This window comes from Palaemon carinicauda, chromosome 13 (assembly GCF_036898095.1).
Source record: "Palaemon carinicauda isolate YSFRI2023 chromosome 13, ASM3689809v2, whole genome shotgun sequence".
Taxonomy (NCBI): domain Eukaryota; kingdom Metazoa; phylum Arthropoda; class Malacostraca; order Decapoda; family Palaemonidae; genus Palaemon; species Palaemon carinicauda.
This window is the reverse complement of record NC_090737.1, coordinates 71,862,644-71,881,480: the sequence shown is the minus strand read 5'-3', so window position 1 is coordinate 71,881,480 and position 18,837 is coordinate 71,862,644. Positions and strand designations below refer to the sequence as shown.

Here is an 18,837-nt window from a genome sequence, read left to right as displayed (position 1 = left end):
TAACATGTCTAAAGGAAGTAGTTTTCAACAGACATAAATTATGTCTTATGGCACTCAAAGGACTAATAGCTAGCTTGGCATCCTTAACTTATCATTTTCTCAAATTTGGAAATGCTTCTAACACTCTCTTTCACTGCTTTCTCAATATTATTAATCCCAAGCTGTTAAATTCTTTGCTCTGTTTCAGCAATGCTCTATCTTCCAGTTGAATGGTACCAGAAAATGTTAAGGAATTACAATAATTTTTAGGTTTTGTGACATTTTATGGAAATTATACACAGAGTTTGTCTTCATATGGATTTTCCCCTAAAATGAGATGAAGTTTCTTCTAAGTTTAGTTCTTTTTAATCTGTTCCCAATTTTCATTTTAGCTTCTAGGTTTCATTGTCTGCATGGCAAAAGTTAATTAAAAATTCTTGCCTAGAGTAAACCTTATTAGCATATTAGGACGACAATATTCATACCAAATCTAAATAGGCAACAAAATAGTCAAATAGATATTCTATAATGTAAATTACTATCTATGACTAAGATGCTTATGAGTGATAAAAGATTTGGGACCTTGGACCTAGTTCTGGGATCGGTGAAACTAAAATGCAAATATATTCTTGAACGAAAAGCCACCAATCTAATTATAGAATAACTCTAGTAAAAGAAAAACATGAATTTAATCTTCAATACATGCCAAGGTAATTATTTTTAAAAGAAAATACATAATAATTTGGAATACATATATCTTAATAGAATTTATCTTGGGAACAAGTGATCCAAATGTAGTAATTTCTAAGAATAATTTGTAATTACCTTATTGATTTACAGTGGAACCTCTACATCCGAATTTTCCAACATCCGAATTAAAATTCGAGCAAATTTTTGACTCTACACCCAAATTTTATTTCGACACACAAAGTAAGCAATTTTCGTCGTACCGGTTGTATCCGAATTTTTCGACACGCGAAGTACAATTCGAACACGTTCCTACTCTACACCCGAATTTTTTTTTCGACACCCGAAGTAAACAATACTCGTACGCGTAGTCGGTGCTCATAGCGCCTGATGTGTTTTTTATTTCCGCCGATAGAAGGCAGCACTTCGACCTCGGAGGGACCCTCAATTAGCGTGGCTTGGGACATTCCTCTGTTCTCTCGGCTTCGTGTGGTTATGCCCTGTGCGTTCTGCTATTAACTGTGTTTTAATCGTGATTTTTTACGTTCATCCTTTTACAGTATTTTACGTAAATCATGGGTCCTAAAAGGCTTAGTTTCGCAAGTGGTAGTGGTAGTGGTGAGAAAAGGAATAAGGGAATGCTTTCTTTAGAAGTAAAGCAAGGAATTATTGAAAAGCATGAGCGTGGCGTCCGTATGAGTGAACTTGCATTAGATTCGGCGCAAATAAAAGAGGTGTTAGGAAAATATCAAGACGTGGTCGACTTCATCGACAAATACCATCCAAAGATATTGCAGGTTTGTCGTGTAGTTGCGCAGTTTGATGATGTTTCCCTAACTTATTTTCGAAACATTCTGAAAAGCTGTACCAAGCAACTTTCTATCGATAGCTTCTTTAAAAAAAAACTACGAAGCGAACTCGTGATGAAGAGGAAGGAAGTGGTTCAAAGAAAACAGCAAAGAGTGAAGAGAAAAAAATTCAATCAATTTCAAGTGTAGAGAGTGAAAGTGATTAAAATTAATCATCAAAAAGAAAAAAAAGAAAATGTAAAAAAAAATACAAAATATAAAAATAAAAAAAAAGAATAAGCTAAGTTATGTTAAAGTTCACTTAGTGTAAGTTAGAATAAGTTACGGTAGTGTACGTTTATCGTAGTTAACCTCCCTACCTCCTCGCCGCCCGTCCATCTCCTCTCTGCGTAGCAAGACCAACAACACCTGCGCTGGAGTTTCTAAGGTAAAGTGACGTTAAAAACCCTTTTCTTATTTATCATTTTTTGATAATTCTTCTTTTTTACATGTCTATTATCTAATTTAGTGTGCATTATTCTCATGGGAAATTATGTGTAGTAGTTTTCTGGGCTCGAACCTGTGCCGCCCAGTGAATAAGCTCCATTTAGCACTTATTCTTAGGTAATTTACTGCTAAATATACCAGAGAAAAAATGTAAAGGAGTGCTAGGTTAACTAGCTCGCTCACCTATTGGTGTCGGTATAAAATTGGGCGTATATTCCAGAGGTCCCGCACTATTTAGATTAATCCACGACAGAGAACCCCAATAGAGGAGAGCCGTTCAACCTCACTCGGTACTACTACAATGCATCCGCTCAGAACCCAACTCCTTTTAGCACAACGTTCAAAGTAACCCGCTTTTTTTCTGGTGCTCTCGCTTTTGGATATTTTCTAGTGATTTATGGCTTCTTCGTCGGTTTCCCAGGAGACACCGTCTAAGTTAAGTACCAAGCTGGATTTTACTGTGTTTTGAGCAACCTAGATCGTTTAATATTTATATTATAGGAGTTTATTCTCTTCGTTCATACCGATCTTGCTTGATTTCACTACAGTTGGTACTCCTGTTTTTGAGAGCTTTTAATTTTCACTTGCGGTGTTACTATGTGTATTATTTTTTTATCAAATATTATTTGTTATTGTGAATATTCATTATTTAGCGTTTAGAATCCTCGTGGTTCAAATTTTGGGCCGATATCATTTACGTATCGCTATGGCTGCCGACCGTGCTAAGGCGGCAATGTTATTTTAGCCATCAGGTGTGTCTTTTGTGATTTAATTATTTATGTTGCATGCCTTGCCCAAAAATTTTCAATGTGTTTATTCATATATTTAACGCTATTATTATTATTATAATGAATATTTGTGCCATTACTCCGTTTGATCTGTCTGATTGGGGATCGTCAGTTGGTAGCCCTGCTGCCTCGTATCACGTGATCCTCCCCCACGCTCCCCCTCTAGCTAGGTGGGAGGCTAGGCTTCCCCCCCCCCCCTCCACTAAGGGACCGTTGCCTTCCCTCCTTTTAGAGGGGGTAGTTAAGTGTTTATGGACTTTGTCCTCCGGGTGGCCCGGCGGTTTAGTCTCTGTCTAGTCTGGTTGGCCACCGGTCTACAGAGTTGGATCCCGGTGTACCCTATTTTATATTCACTTTTCATTCTGGCTTATGTTATACGAAACCCTCCGGGTTCGATTGGCAGTTCTTAGTTACAGTTCCGCCCCCCTATTATTTTATAACATTTCCTATGATGATTATATATGACAGATCACTACCCCGGAGTCCCTAAAGGAATTGGTATTGAATATACCTTTATTTCCCGGCTCGGGGTCTACCCCACCCCGGGAAATCAGACACTATGTGTCTTAATTCCTTGTTTTTGCATCCTTTTTTATGCTCCCGGCTTGACCGGAATGGATGGCTATACTTTAGTTTCAAGTTAGACTTATGTTTAGGCCCGGGACCCCCGGTCCCGCCCCTATGTAAGAATATTATAGTTAAGCTCTAACCTTGCGTTAGACCTATGTTAGGCCCGGGTCCTCCGGACCCGCCCCTAAAAAAAAAAAAAAAAAAAAAAAAAAAAAAAAAAAAAAAAAATTTTATTTTATTTTTTACAGTCTAATCTTGTGTTAGACCTATTTTAGGCCCTACTTAAAAGAATAGTATAGTTAAACTCTATTCTTGTGTTAGACCTATGTTAGGCCACTTATAGAATAGTAGTTAGGCTCTAATCTTGTGTTAGACCTATGTTAGGCCCGGGTCCTCCAGACCCGCCCCTAATTAAGAGAATTACAGTTTCTCATATACTATTCTTTTTACAGATGGTGCATTGTCTGACGCCGGCCTGTGCAGCTGTTCTGCACCAGCCTTGTGGCCACTCCGTCTGCCGATCTCACGCCCCTTGTGGGGTTCAACTGGAAGACGTTGTGGTATGGCACCCGGATAACTGTGTGATTTGCTTCGACCTCATCACTACCCTTGGTTCTGACTCGGTGAGTCCCGTTGGCTATATTGCCTTCTTATTTTATTTACTATTAGTAAGATATCTATGGTCTTGAAGGATCATTGGGAGTTTCCCTTTTATAATTCCCACTATTATTTCAGGCATCCCCGGAGCAAAAGTCTGCGGCTCGGGCCACACTGAAGGTGTGGGTTGGTGGTTTTGCCCGGAATGTAAAGTCTAAGCGGCCGTACGTCCTATCTGAGGACTACTGCACCATGGTTTACCCCAACGCCAAGTCTTCAGCTGCTGTGGCTAGGCATGTGGCAGCTCCCATCATTGCCCACATTGATGCCACTATAACGGGTCTCATCGACCCAGAGCAAGATCCATCGGACGCCCCCGGAGGTCTGGAGGACAATGTTGCCTCCATGAACCTGGACGTCGAACCAATGTTGCTAGACGAGCCGGATACAGGTAGGGTGGTAAGTGAGGCAGGTGTGTCCGGCGCTGAGATTCCTATCCTCAGCCCCGCTCTTTCTTCTTCTTCTGATCGCTCTTCCTTTCTTGGATTTTCTGGGGACCGTGATTCGTCTCAACGTTCATACCCGGTTCCCCCTAAGGATAAGTCTACTTCAAGGACCTTACCCAAAGCTCGCAAGCCTCACAAGACTTCTCATGGCTCTAAACCTGGTACAAACCCGTCTTCAAAGACCTCTGGTTCCTCCTCTAAGTCTCACGACCCGGGAGTTCCTTCCGCCCCTCCTGCTGCTAGCCCGGGCCTTTCCGAATCAGCTATGCTTCGCATCGTGTCGGAGATGCAGGAAAAGTTGGTTTCGGAGATGCAGTCGAGGATGGACACGATGTTCTCTAACTTCGGTCAGAGAATTGGGGCTTTAGAGCAAGGAGCTCCGGAGAGAGTCCAAAGCTCTCTCATACCGGATGCCTCTAAGCTCCCGCCGTTTGCCAAGAACAACCCCTGGCGGATGGCTCTTCATTCCCCGTTCTCAGACGGAATGTTGACTCTGGAGGGCCTTGGCACTCGCCCTCTAGAGGACTTTGAATTCTTTCCTCCGGGTCTGGCATTTCCATTTCATGGTTATGCTAGACTTACCGAGGAAGCTTTAGTCCGATTAGACAAGGTCCCCAAAGAGACGGTCATCTTCCCGAAGGAGCAAGCCCAATCTGTTTGGGCCAGATTTTTGAATGACATCGGCTGCACTAACACCATGCTGACGCCTCATAAAAGCTCCTTTACGATGTTCTTAATGGACAAGAACACCTTGACTCCATGCGTCAATAAGGTGGCAGAGCTTGCCTTTCAATATGCTCTGGAGGAGAAGCCCTTGCCTCCCATCCGAGAGGTGGATCCAATCTCCCTCCTTCTTCCCTCAGGTATTGAGTGTTGGGACAACGTCCATACCACCTTTACCTCCGGCAAGCTTGCAGCAGACTGTGCCTCAGTCTTGTTTAGTGAGAAGCTTCCCCGTCTCCCGGAATCTCTCATTAAACAGGAATATGATTCCCGCCTACGTGTTGGCCGTACTCTAAACCTGGCCACATCCACGGAGTCGATAGCCTTGACTTACGATACGGAGAGTATTTTTAAGTCTCTCAACAAGGCTACGCTACAGTCGTTATATTATGACTTATATGACTTTGCTACTGCTAAACGCAGATGTCGCAAGCATGTTCTAGCTGAGGCGACGATTAGGCATGAACCTAATAAACTCATCCGGTCCTCCTGTTGGGGTTCAAATCTCTTCCCCGAGGATCTCGTAGAGGAAGTCTTGGCGGAGGCCACTAGGGTTAATCAGAGCCTTAAAGCCCGTTGGGGTTTGACCCCTAAACGCAAGTATGACCCCGCAAATTATCAAGCCCGGGGTAGGAAGAAGCTTAGACCATATACCTCCACCCAGTTCAGGCAACAACAGAGTGCTTCATCCAACTTCCGGCTGCCTCTTCCTCCATCTTCTGTTGCCCCTGCACAGCCTTCCACCTCTCGGGTTCCTTCGGATGACTATGTCACCGTTCTGCTACCTAAGAGCCAGCTTTCTGGTGCCTCCGCCACTTCCCCTGCCTTTAACCAGTCCTACGAGGCTCATAGCTCTTCCCAGAGTTATGGTAGAGGTAGAGGCTACCACCGTGGCTCTAACCAGAACAAAGGCAGGGGAAGAGCCTTTCGCAGAGGAAAGAACTTCCGAGGCGGACGTGGAGGCAACTCCTCAAACCAATACTGAGGTGCAGCAGGTAGGGGGGAGGCTCTATGCCTTCCGCAACAAATGGAGGTTCAGTCCCTGGGCGTTCAGTATCATCTCCAAGGGACTAGGGTGGAGTTGGATTCAAGGACCTCCTCCTCCGAACAAATTTCGTCAACATTCCACTCCGGACCTGGTCGAATTTGTCCAGGAACTTTTACAAAAGAATGCCATACAAGAAACGAAACATCTGAAGTTTCAAGGTCGGCTGTTCAGTGTTCCGAAGAAGGATTCAGACAAGAGAAGAGTGATTCTAGATCTATCCCTTCTCAACTTGTCCATTCAATGCGACAAGTTTCGAATGCTTACCGTCTCGCAGGTGCGGACCTTACTTCCCCGTGGGGCCGTCACCACCTCTATCGATCTTACAGACGCCTACTATCACGTCCCGATAGCGAGACACTTCCGTCCGTACCTAGGCTTTCGCTTAGGGGACAAAAGTTACTCCTTCAAGGTGATGCCTTTCGGGCTCAACATTGCCCCAAGGATCTTCACAAAGCTAGCAGAAGTCGCTGTTCAGGAACTCAGGAATCAAGGGATTCAAGTAGTAGCCTATCTGGACGACTGGCTCATTTGGTCAGACACCTCCCAAAATTGCCTAAAAGCCACTCACAAAGTCATCCATTATCTTCAATCTCTAGGCTTCCAGATCAACTTCAAGAAGTCCCGTCTTCTTCCAAAATCGAAGTTCCAATGGCTCGGCCTGCAATGGGATCTTATATCTCATACTCTGTGTCTTCCCAGACCCAAGAGGTTAGAGATTGCAAGAAACACCAAACGCTTTCTCAAAGACAAAGTAAGTTCCAGACGGCTTCAAGAGAAGATTCTGGGTTCCCTTCAGTTTGCCTCAGTGACGGATCTTCTTCTGAAGGCAAAATTGAAAGATATCAATCGTGTCTGGCGTTCGAGGGCGAACCGGAAGCTCCGGGACAGGAAAGTCCGCCTTCCTCCCATTCTACGGGAAAGACTTCTTCCTTGGACAAGAGCAAACAGTCTGTCAAAGTCAGTTCCCCTTCGATTTCCGCCCCCGGAATTAATCATTCACACAGACGCATCCCTATCAGGTTGGGGCGGCTATTCTCAGCTCAAGAAAGTTCAAGGTCTTTGGACTCCCTTGTTCCGCCATTTTCACATCAATGTGCTAGAGGCCATGGCAGTTCTTCTAACCCTGAAACGTCTCGCTCTTCCCAAGAAACAACACCTTCGTCTGGTCCTCGACAGCGAAGTGGTGGTCCGCTGCCTCAACAGAGGCGGGTCAAAGTCAGGGCCTCTGAACCATGTTCTAATAGCCATATTCTCCCTAGCAGCCTCGAACCGTTGGCATCTTTCAGCTGTCCACCTGGCGGGAGTCCGGAATGTAGTGGCAGACGCCCTGTCCCGGACCTCCCCTCTAGAATCGGAATGGTCACTCGATCTAAAGTCATTTCGGTGGATTCTCTCTCAGGTTCCCGGTCTCCAAGTGGACCTCTTCGCCACGGAATCCAACCACAAATTGAGAGTATATGTGGCTCCCAATCTAGACCCTCAGGCTTACGCCACAGACGCCATGTCACAGAATTGGGACAACTGGGAAAAGATTTATCTCTTTCCCCCGGTGAATCTTTTGCTGAAAGTTCTAGACAAACTGAGATCCTTCAAGGGACAAGTAGCCTTGGTCGCACCCAACTGGCCCAAGAGCAACTGGTATCCTCTCCTGCGGGAGTTGAGACTATACCCTCACCCGATACCCAATCCGGTTCTGTCTCAGATAGTACAAACACGCGTTGTGTACGCTTTCTCAAACATTCAGAGCGCCCTAACTTTATGGACTTTATGAAGTTTGCGGCTATGCATGGTGCCAATATTGATCCTCAAAACACCTTGTTCCTAGAATCAGATAAACGGGATTCCACCATCCGTCAGTATGACTCTGCAGTTAAAAAGTTGGCAAAATTTTTAATAGACTCAGACGTGAACTGTATGAACTTGAACCTTACAGTCACTTTCTTTAGATCTTTATTAGAATCAGGTCTGGCAGCCAATACTATCACCACTATTAAATCGGCTCTGAAAAAGATCTTCCTAGTGGGTTTTAACATAGACTTAACCGACTCTTTGTTAGCTTCAATTCCGAAAGCTTGTGCCAGACTGAAACCGGTTACTCGTCCTACCCCGGTGACCTGGTTCCTTAATGACGTACTCAAATTGGCTTCTGATACCATTAACAGTTCTTGTGATTACATGCCCCTTCTCAGGAAAACACTTTTCCTAGTGAGCTTGGCTTCCGGGGCAAGAATTTCTGAATTGGCAGCCTTGTCGAGAGACCCGGGTCATATTGACTTTCTGCCTTCAGGAGAGGTCCTTCTTTCTCCTAACAAATTCTTTTTGGCTAAGAATGAAGACCCTCAAAACAGATGGACCTCCTGGAAAATTGTTCCCCTCACGCAAGATCCGTCGCTGTGCCCTGTCACTACTCTTAGGTCTTATCTATCCCGGACCTCCTCTAACTCCTCGGGGCCTCTATTCGTTAGAGAACAAGGCGGTACCATTACTATTAAAGGGATCAGGCAACAAATTTTGTATTTTATTAAACAAGCTAACCCTGACTCTTTTCCTCTTGCACATGATATCAGGGCGGTTGCCACCTCGGTGAACTTCTTTCACCACATGAATTTTACAGACCTTTCCAGGTATACAGGGTGGAAATCACCGTCAGTGTTCAAGAAACACTACCTTAAACATTTGGAAGCCCTAAAATTTTCTACAGTAGCCGCAGGGAGCGTAGTTACTCCCGAGTAACTCACAGGTTAATGCCTTGACTCTTTATCTCTCCCTCTTACCTGCCTCATTTATACCCTATTGTATTCGTTGGTCTCGCACCTGAATACTGTTATTATATTTGTAAATTTTTATGCTCCTGAGTATCTGTATATATTATCACTCACGGCATTATTATACCTACCTTATTGGATTTATGTTCATATTTAAGATACCCTTATAATTGTTTTTTGGTACTCATCTCTGATTAAAGCATCCTGTATTTCTCTTACGCTTATGTTTTTTCCTTTATTTTGCAAGTTTGGTGACATTTTTCTCTTGTATAGATTCACTGGGCGGCACAGGTTCGAGCCCAGAAAAGGGATTTTGACGTAGGAAAAATCTATTTCTGGGCGAGGGACCTGTGCCGCCCAGTGAACCCTCCCAGCTCCTCTCCCTTGGAGTCCCCAAACTTTGGGTGCTAAGGAGTTGGGTTCTGAGCGGATGCATTGTAGTAGTACCGAGTGAGGTTGAACGGCTCTCCTCTATTGGGGTTCTCTGTCGTGGATTAATCTAAATAGTGCGGGACCTCTGGAATATACGCCCAATTTTATACCGACACCAATAGGTGAGCGAGCTAGTTAACCTAGCACTCCTTTACATTTTTTCTCTGGTATATTTAGCAGTAAATTACCTAAGAATAAGTGCTAAATGGAGCTTATTCACTGGGCGGCACAGGTCCCTCGCCCAGAAATAGATTTTTCCTACGTCAAAATCCCTTTATTAAGAAGTTATCGTAGGTTTTTGGGCTTAACCACGGATTAATCCTATTTCAATGTATTCTTATGGGAAAATTCGTTTTGACATCCGAACATTTTCTACATCCGAAGTCGGTTGTGGAACGGATTAAATTCGTATGTAGAGGTACCACTGTATTCATATCTTGAAAATTCCAAATTAATAATCCAGACTGTAAATTACACTTCTAAAAACTACAGCAAAGGAGGTAATGTTTAAGCAAATTCTTCTTCAATTTTAATATATTCAAAGATTTTCTTTTGTTCGCAATTGAAATGTGGTAAAGAAAATTGACTATTTATGAATGAAGTTAGACAATTGATTGTTCTTTAGATAGTTTTAAAATAGAAAAGGTCTTAACACTGTACAGGAACTGAATGAGAAAATTTTCTTGAATTTGAGACATGAATGTAGATCTATCTATAAAATCATAGAAACTGGCAAAATAAATTGTAGTGAACATCTAGAAAAAAAACTTATTTCTATAAAACTATCAGGTAAAATCTTAAAAATCACCTTAAACCCTCACTTGGCAAGGAACTCATTTGGAATAAAATAAAATAACCTTAAGTTACCTATCTAGTGGCCAAAGAAAAAAACTATTTTTGATGAAGGAAACACCTAATTTTGTGGAGATGCTATGTGGTCTCCGAAGACTTTCCTGTGAAAAGCTGGAATAGGGAGTTCAGTATGGCATAAATCCCAAGAAATGCTGTCTCCCCTTCTACAGGGACAGTGTATCAACATGCAAAACATGGATTCAGTGTGTATAAGGGAAAGCTTCGAGTTCAGGCTCAATTATAATCAACACAGCACTTCCAATGCTAAAATTTGTCTGCTATGGGTGATATTATTACGGCATCTTCAAGTTCTCAAGTTAAGATCAATTGCCCTATTCTCCTGCACAAGGTTAAGGCAGAGGAGGATATTCCAAATGAGAAAAAACATCTGAAGCCCTATTTGCAAATATTTTTGAGATGATTGCCTTTGATTTGTAGACCTATTGAGTCTAGAATTCTAGTAGGATTATACGTTTCAAATATTTGTTGACCTATATCTTTCCTTCACTGTAGACCCACCTTCGCCAGTGTGTGTGAGTCGGCAATATGAACATCAGGGGAGGCTCATAGAAATAGACTATAATATTTCAATAACAATTTTTTTTTTTTCTGGTCACCTGATGTTCATATAAATGCCTAACCACCTCCCTAATGACTTGTGATGTCGAGGAATATGGAATACTTTCGAATTGAAATGGAAGAATAGGAAACAGCTCTCACTCTAATTGCCATTGACCACTAGATTGTCTCATTGCTTTGGAATGGGCAAGTACCTTTTTTTGAAAGGAAAAAATATGGGAAACTGATAAATTTTGGGGATAAACATCGATAAAATGAGCTGGAGAAGTATAAAAGTAAAATTTTTATTAAAATTCTTTTTTACCTGCAAAGAGTGAAATTATTCTGAAGCATTATATAATTTTCCATTTGAATATAGAATGATAATGATGTTTACAATATTAGGATATGGAAATGCTACTTAACAAGACAAAAAGGAAGAAAAACTCCAATTCATAAGAAAGTCTACAGAACTGGAAAGTGATTTTTTAAAAATAACTCGATTAATTTTAAATCGCTACAAAAACAGCAAGCATGTGAGTAAAGGAGAAATTTTTGAAAAAATTACAGTAGCGTGAATTAACAAGAAAGAAGTGAAATTTAAGTTATACTGAGGAAATAACTTGCAAGAGATTCATAAGAAGTTAGGTACTTTCTCAGAAGTGGAAACCATAGTTCATATGCAAACATATACAGTGCTGTCTGTCATCTGGAAGGTGGTCTTATATTCAGGAATTGAGTACCGGTATATAGGATTTTTAGACTGCAATGTGAGCTAGTTTTACTGTTATTTGATACTGGCTCATGACTTAGGCAAAAGGAAGTTTGAAATTATAAAGCAAACATAGGCTCTGATGTACCATACTTTGTTAGAGAACATTTTATTAAAATCTCATTGAGAAAATTGCTTTGGGTGAACATTGTGTAGGTTAATAAAAAGAATCAGTAAGATAGAGACTGAGTTTGTCCATATTTTTTCAGCTTCTTGGACTTGATTAAAGGTGTAAGATAAATTGGGCTTTATTTAATTCTTGGAGTTGTAAATTTTAAATTATGTTGGATACTTTCTAGATTTTTCCCCCTTTCTTAAGAATCATTTAATGTATTTTTCTTGTATTCTGTAGGAATAGTATGTAAATAGTGTGAATATTAGTTTTTTTTTTGTTTTTTTTGCAGGGAAATGCAGAGGTGGTTAAGGAAGCAGTTACATTGTCTGACATTTTTTCAGAAAATATCAAGACGAATTTGAAAACAGTAAAAACTTACAAGAAAGAATTATGGGGTAAAGTTCATTTCAGGTATAATGCAGGTTTGATAGAGCATAATTATGAAACTGATGCATCATTGAATTCAAGGATCTTGAGTAAAGAGGCACAGCCAGTAACTTGGAATCAAGCTGCATCAAGTTTACCATTTTTATTGCCATATTCCATTAAAGAAAAGAAAAAAATCAATAAGTATCCGTTGCAAGCTGATGACCCTTCTTTAAAAACAACATATCTCTGGCAAAAATATAATTGGCTAAGTATTGATGAAGATGAGGATGAGCCAGTAGCCTCTCCTGTTCTGAAGAATGAAAGAGACATAGAGCCTGAAAAACTTATTCAAGTACCTCAGTATGTAATAGACTCCTCAAAAAAATGTGTAGCTTCACTTTCTAGGTATTTTGACACTGTAGCTGAGCTTGATATATTGCATTCTAAATATATATTAGCACAACCTAGCAGAGATACTAAATGTACAGAGTGGTGGAAGAGACACCCTATGCCAGGTTTAAGTGACTTAGAAAGTCATTATATGCACTGGGAACCATATACACTTACTCCTTGCTTTGTTGAAGAGATTGGCCAGCGGGCTTTTAACCAGTGTTATCATGAGACTAAACAACAACTTGAACTTATGCCAACAAAAGATTGGGATCAAGTATCTCTTCCAATTCAAGAAAAGGAAAAACCAGCACTTCTAGAATTACAACCTAATGCTAATGAAAGGTATGGTGTTTGTATAAAGATATCCAAATATATTTTTCATTGAAAATAGCATTTGAACCTTACCATTTTCTGTGTAACAATTAATCATCAAGTGTTCTTTGGAAGGTATTTTATTTTGAAGAGCTTGTTACTTAATATATGAAATATTTATTAATTGGACATTTGAAACTAACACCATGTAGAAGGAAAGCATTAAGAGGAAATTTTGTAAGATAATATATTTGAGAAATGAATGCCAGTTTATAGTGAAAAGTTGCCATTAATTTTCTAATGTTTTTATTTTCAGGGCACTGAAAGAACAAGAAAAAATTGATGAGACAGTTCTTAGTCACATACCGCTAGTACATCAGCTTAATCACAAAGGTTTCATGGATTACCTTAGCTTTGCGAGGTCTGTCATTCGCCATGATGAACTAAATGCTATGGTTTGTAAATCAAGAAGAGGAAGAAGACATTTTAGCCAGATCTCACAGTATGGCATAAATCTATCAGAAGAAGAAAGGATTAAAATGGCAAATTCATTATGTCCATAGTTTTTAATGTAATTATATAGCTGACCTAGTTTCATGTAAAATAATGTTGGTTGCTTACAGAAGGACTAGGAAAAAAGAATCTTGTAAATTAAATGAAATAGGAATCCTAACTGTTGGCAATATTAAAATCTCCAGGAATTTTCATCGTAAGTTAGTCTATACCCGAGCTTAAAGCTACTTTTAATCATAAAGAATTTCTTTTATAAATTGTTATTGTAGAAACCAAAGATGAAATAGAAATTGTTATTAATTTTTTTAATGTTTCACATAAATTGATTGGTGACATTTATCTTTAATTTTTAAACTAATTTATTAGATTAAATTTGTTCTTGTATATAGTTTCCTTAGATATTCATGTAAGGATGCATTTATTAGTAAGATGGTGTGAGTTATCTTCTAGTTGTATATATAAATTTGTACATTTTATGTATGTATTTGGTTTTAATGTGGTACAGTACCTGGAATCTAAGAACATGAATAAAGCAAAAAAAAAAAGTTATTGATAAAATATTACTAAACAGTCGGACCTTACCATTCGCGGGCATTCCATAAATCAATATTTATGGATATCTATTCACAATTATACTCAATAACACCAAATACAAGGCAGGCCTTCATAGAAAAAAAATGCAGTACTGTACAGTATTACACAATGGCTTGAATATTCATCAGATAAAACATACCTTTTTACTCCTCAGACTCTACCACCAAATTACCAATATCATGAAATACAGGTACTCCCCCAATTAATGATGGGGTTACGTGGTTACAACCACATCAACATCTTGATCATATAATTTCCTTGTCACATAGTGTCAATAGAATTGCTAGTAGGCTAGGCTAGAGAAGATCTTATATTATTTAAAACATCTTGTGTGCCTATATATTTCCTTGAAAAGTGGTAATAAAATATATGAAATAGTTATTAGTATATGTACTGCACCTGCATTGTAATAAATCCTTTTTTGCAAGAAGGCAAGGTTGAAAATCCAAACCATTTTATTAAATCAGCAGACTTAGTAGTTGTGGCAGAATATTTGAGCACCAAAGATGAAATAAGTATATAGTACTGTATTGTTACCATCATATCTTAACTTATTTTTGATTTATTAATTTTAATGAAATTGTTATTATAAAATTGGTGTGTCCTTTTCATTCATCTTGTTTTTGCTGATCACCTGTTCACACTATCCCTGTCAAGAATATGTGCACCAAAGATCTAAGCAATAATAATTACACAATGTACTATCAATATACAGTAGGGTCCCGAATTATGTGAGAATTTGGTCGATCGATAACCTCATATAAATGGAAAATCGCATATTTCGAAACACACAACTAACAGAAATAATTCCATTTGGGCCATGGCAACCAGCAACTTGCCTATTCAAATGTGTTTACTACCCATTTCCAATACTTTCTATGTACTATACTGTATTATTTTGTAATATCAAATTGTTCTTGTAAATAAATCAAACATTTAATATACTTTAAAGTTCTAATAACTTGAAAAAAAGGTTAAAGTTACAACCAGGATGGGTATAAACACCGTATATTTCCCGTTATAACACGACCCAAAGTACAGACAAATTTTAATGTTTGTCATATCTATTGTATAAGACAACTGGTGAATAGCAAAACCATCACTATATAGAGTAGCTTTTGTTGTATCATTGAAAATCCTAAATTATCAAAATAAAGGCGATTTTATATCATGCATTTCCTAAACACGTCAAAAAGCACAATATAAAATGACGACCATTGTTTTGTTTACGTTTATCTCTGATCATAACAAAGAAACGAACGCATTTACACATCTGTGTATAGGTTAGTTTTTATATGATTTTGTTATTACCAATGTAGTTCTACTTGATTTTTCTTAGAACTTCAAAATAAATGAAATAATGTTTTCCTTTTTGACGCCGCCTGAAACGGAAACCTTCCATTTGTTTACTGTACGCTCTATCTTCAATCATAATAAACAAACGAACGCATTAAACACATGATCAAAGTGATAACTTATGATATTACAAACATTTAGTCAACATTATACATACATACATACATATACCAAGGCACTTCCCCCAATTTTGGGGGGTAGCCGACATCAACAATGAAACAAAACAAAAAGGGGACCTCTACTCTCTACGTTCCTCCAGCCTAACAAGGGACTCAACCGAGTTCAGGTGGTACTGCTAGGGTGCCACAGCCCACCCTCCCACATTATCCACCACAGATGAAGTTTCATAATGCTGAATCCCCTACTGCTGCTACCTCCGCGGTCATCTAAGGCATCGGAGGCAGCAGCAGGGCCTACCGGAACTGCGTCACAATCGCTCACCATTCATTCCTATTTCTAGCACGCTCTCTTGCCTCTCTCACATCTATCCTCCTATCACCCAGAGCTTTCTTCACTCCATCCATCCACCCAAACCTTGGCCTTCCTCTTGTACTTCTCCCATCAACTCTTGCATTCATCACCACCTTTAGCAGACAGCCATTTTCCATTCTCTCAACATGGCCAAACCACCTCAACACATTCATATCCACTCTAGCCGCTAACTCATTTCTTACACCCGTTCTCACTCTCACCACTTCGTTCCTAACCCTATCTACTCGAGATACACCAGCCATACTCCTTAGACACTTCATCTCAAACACATTCAATTTCTGTCTCTCCGTCACTTTCATTCCCCACAACTCCGATCCATACATCACAGTTGGTACAATCACTTTCTCATATAGAACTCTTTTTACATTCATGCCCAACCCTCTATTTTTTACTACTCCCTTAACTGCCCCCAACACTTTGCAACCTTCATTCACTCTCTGACGTACATCTGCTTCCACTCCACCATTTGCTGCAACAACAGGCCCCAAGTACTTAAACTGATCCAATTCCTCAAGTAACTCTCCATTCAACATGACATTCAACCTTGCACCACCTTCCCTTCTCGTACATCTCATAACCTTACTCTTACCCACATTAACTCTCAACTTCCTTCTCTCACACACACTTCCAAATTCTATCACTAATCGGCCAAGCTTCTCTTCTGTGTCTGCAACCAGTACAGTATCATCCGCAAACAACAACTGATTTACCTCCCATTCATGGTCATTCTCGTCTACCAGTTTTAATCCTCGTCTAAGCACTCGAGCATTCACCTCTCTCACCACTCCATCAACATAAAAGTTAAACAACCACGGTGACATCACACATCCCTGTCTCAGCCCCACTCTCACTGGAAACCAATCACTCACTTCATTTCCTATCCTAACACATGCTTTACTACCTTTGTAGAAACTTTTCACTGCTTGCAACAACCTTCCACCAACTCCATATAACCTCATCACATTCCACATTGCTTCCCTATCAACTCTATCATACGCTTTCTCCAGATCCATAAACGCAACATACACCTCCTTACCTTTTGCTAAATATTTCTCGCATATCTGCCTTACTGTAAAAATCTGATTCATACAACCCCTACCTCTTCTAAAACCACCCTGTATTTCTAAGATTGCATTCTCTGTTTTATCCTTGATCCTATTAATCATTACTCTACCATACACTTTTCCAACTACGCTTAACAAACTAATACCTCTTGAATTACAACACTCATGCACATCTCCCTTACCCTTATATAGTGGTACAATACATGCACAAACCCAATCTACTGGTACCATTGACAACACAAAACACATATTAAACAATCTCACCAACCATTCAAGTACAGTCACACCCCCTTCCTTCAACATCTCAGCTCTCACACCATCCATACCAGATGCTTTTCCTACTCTCGTTTCATCTAGTGCTCTCCCCACTTCATCTATTGTAATCTCTATCTCATTCTCATCTCCCATCACTGGCACCTCAACACCTGCAACAGCAATTATATCTGCCTCCCTATTATCCTCAACATTCAGTAAACTTTCAAAATATTCCGCCCATCTTTTCCTTGCTTCCTCTCCTTTTAGCAACCTTCCATTTCCATCTTTCACTGTCTCTTCAATTCTTGAGCCAGCCTTCCTTACTCTCTTCACTTCTTTCCAAAACTTCTTATTCTCTTCATATGAATGACCCAATCCCTGACCCCACCTCAGGTCAGCTGCCCTCTTTGCCTCACGTACCTTGCGCTTTACTTCCACATTTTTCTCTTTATATTTTTCATACTTCTCTACACTATTACTCTGCAGCCATTCTTCAAAAGCCCTCTTTTTCTCTTCCACTTTTACCGTCACTCCTTCATTCCACCATTCACTGCCCTTCCTCATGCTGCCTCCAACAACCTTCTTTCCACACACATCACTTGCAATCCCCACAAAATTTTCTTTTACTAACTTCCACTCCTGTAAATTGCCAGTTTCTCTTACTTTCACTTCGTCATATGTCATTTTCAACCTTTCCTGATATTTACTTTTTACCCCCGGTTTTATTAACATTATGTTATTACAAATATTTTACTTACCGTATCCATATAAATTCCTAAATTCGTAGCAAAGCTGGAAGACTTTTTTTTCTTATGCTATTAATCCACAATAGCAAACTGCCGCTAATGACAGAATGATAATTTACGATAATTCTAAACTGTTACGAAAGATAATTGCCCTTACCATATCCAAAATACTTTTCCTAACTTGTTACCAAAATACTTTTCCTAACTTCAGTTTGAAGTCAACTTGTACCCACTTGAATTATGGAACTAAATGGAAAAAAAGTAAAAGAAGAAGAAAGTACTAGGCAGATTTTTAAAGCCATCGAACAATTAAGTTACCGCTATAACGTTTGATGTGACAGAGAGAAAGAGAGAGAATGATGGTTTTAAATGTACTAAATAAATATGATAGGTTATAAGACATTGGTGCTTATGTAATATTAACTGTATTGATGGTTTGAATAAGTTAAGAAATGGTATAAATAATTCTTTGTTACTGTATTCTTGGGAGCGGAAGCTAGACATCAGCTGATGTGATCACAGCCAAAAGTAAAACAAAAAGAAGTCAGCAATACTCTATTTTTATGAATAGTACTTACCTGGCAGTTATGTATATATATAGCTAAAGTCTCAGACTTCCGGCAGAATTTATTCGAAAATCGCGGCAACCGCCTTGTGGTGGTTGTGCGGCTAGGTGGTTAACAACCCTTACAGGGTGGTACCTGGAATCATTCCTGTTTTCTGTTCTTCAGATTATCTCTGCCAGTCGGATCGACAACATCGTTGGTCCGCCATTAAGAGTTTTTCGTAATCGCTTTCCCTACATCGCTGTTTTGGACTTCGTTTGGTGATGTACACTGTGTTGGGATTTGGCAATCGTGTTTTGTTATTATTTTTTGTATTTTTTGCTTTGTTTATCATGAGTAAAAAACTTCATATCGTGTATGTGCGAGTGATGTATGCAAGGTGAGGTTACCGAAAGTGTCGGTTGACCCTCACACAGTTTGTAGGGGTTGCAGGGGGTTTGAATGTGCCCTAAATAATAGGTGCAAGGAATGCGAGGGTTTAAATGAAGAT

At 39.7% G+C, this 18,837-nt stretch overlaps 1 protein-coding gene across 2 annotated transcripts in view; it reads left to right on the top strand.

The window, feature by feature from the left end:
* LOC137652318 (ATPase family AAA domain-containing protein 5-like) overlaps window positions 1–14,245 on the top strand; it is a 334,913-nt gene extending 320,668 nt beyond the window's left edge. For both annotated transcript variants that reach the window (XM_068385648.1, XM_068385649.1), the window contains exons 17-18: window positions 11,977–12,791; window positions 13,078–14,245. In XM_068385648.1, the coding sequence (XP_068241749.1) occupies window positions 11,977–12,791; window positions 13,078–13,324 (1,062 nt within the window). In that variant the 3' untranslated portion in view covers window positions 13,325–14,245. The remainder of the gene's footprint in view (window positions 1–11,976; window positions 12,792–13,077) is intronic.
* The last annotated feature ends 4,592 nt before the right edge of the window (window positions 14,246–18,837 follow it).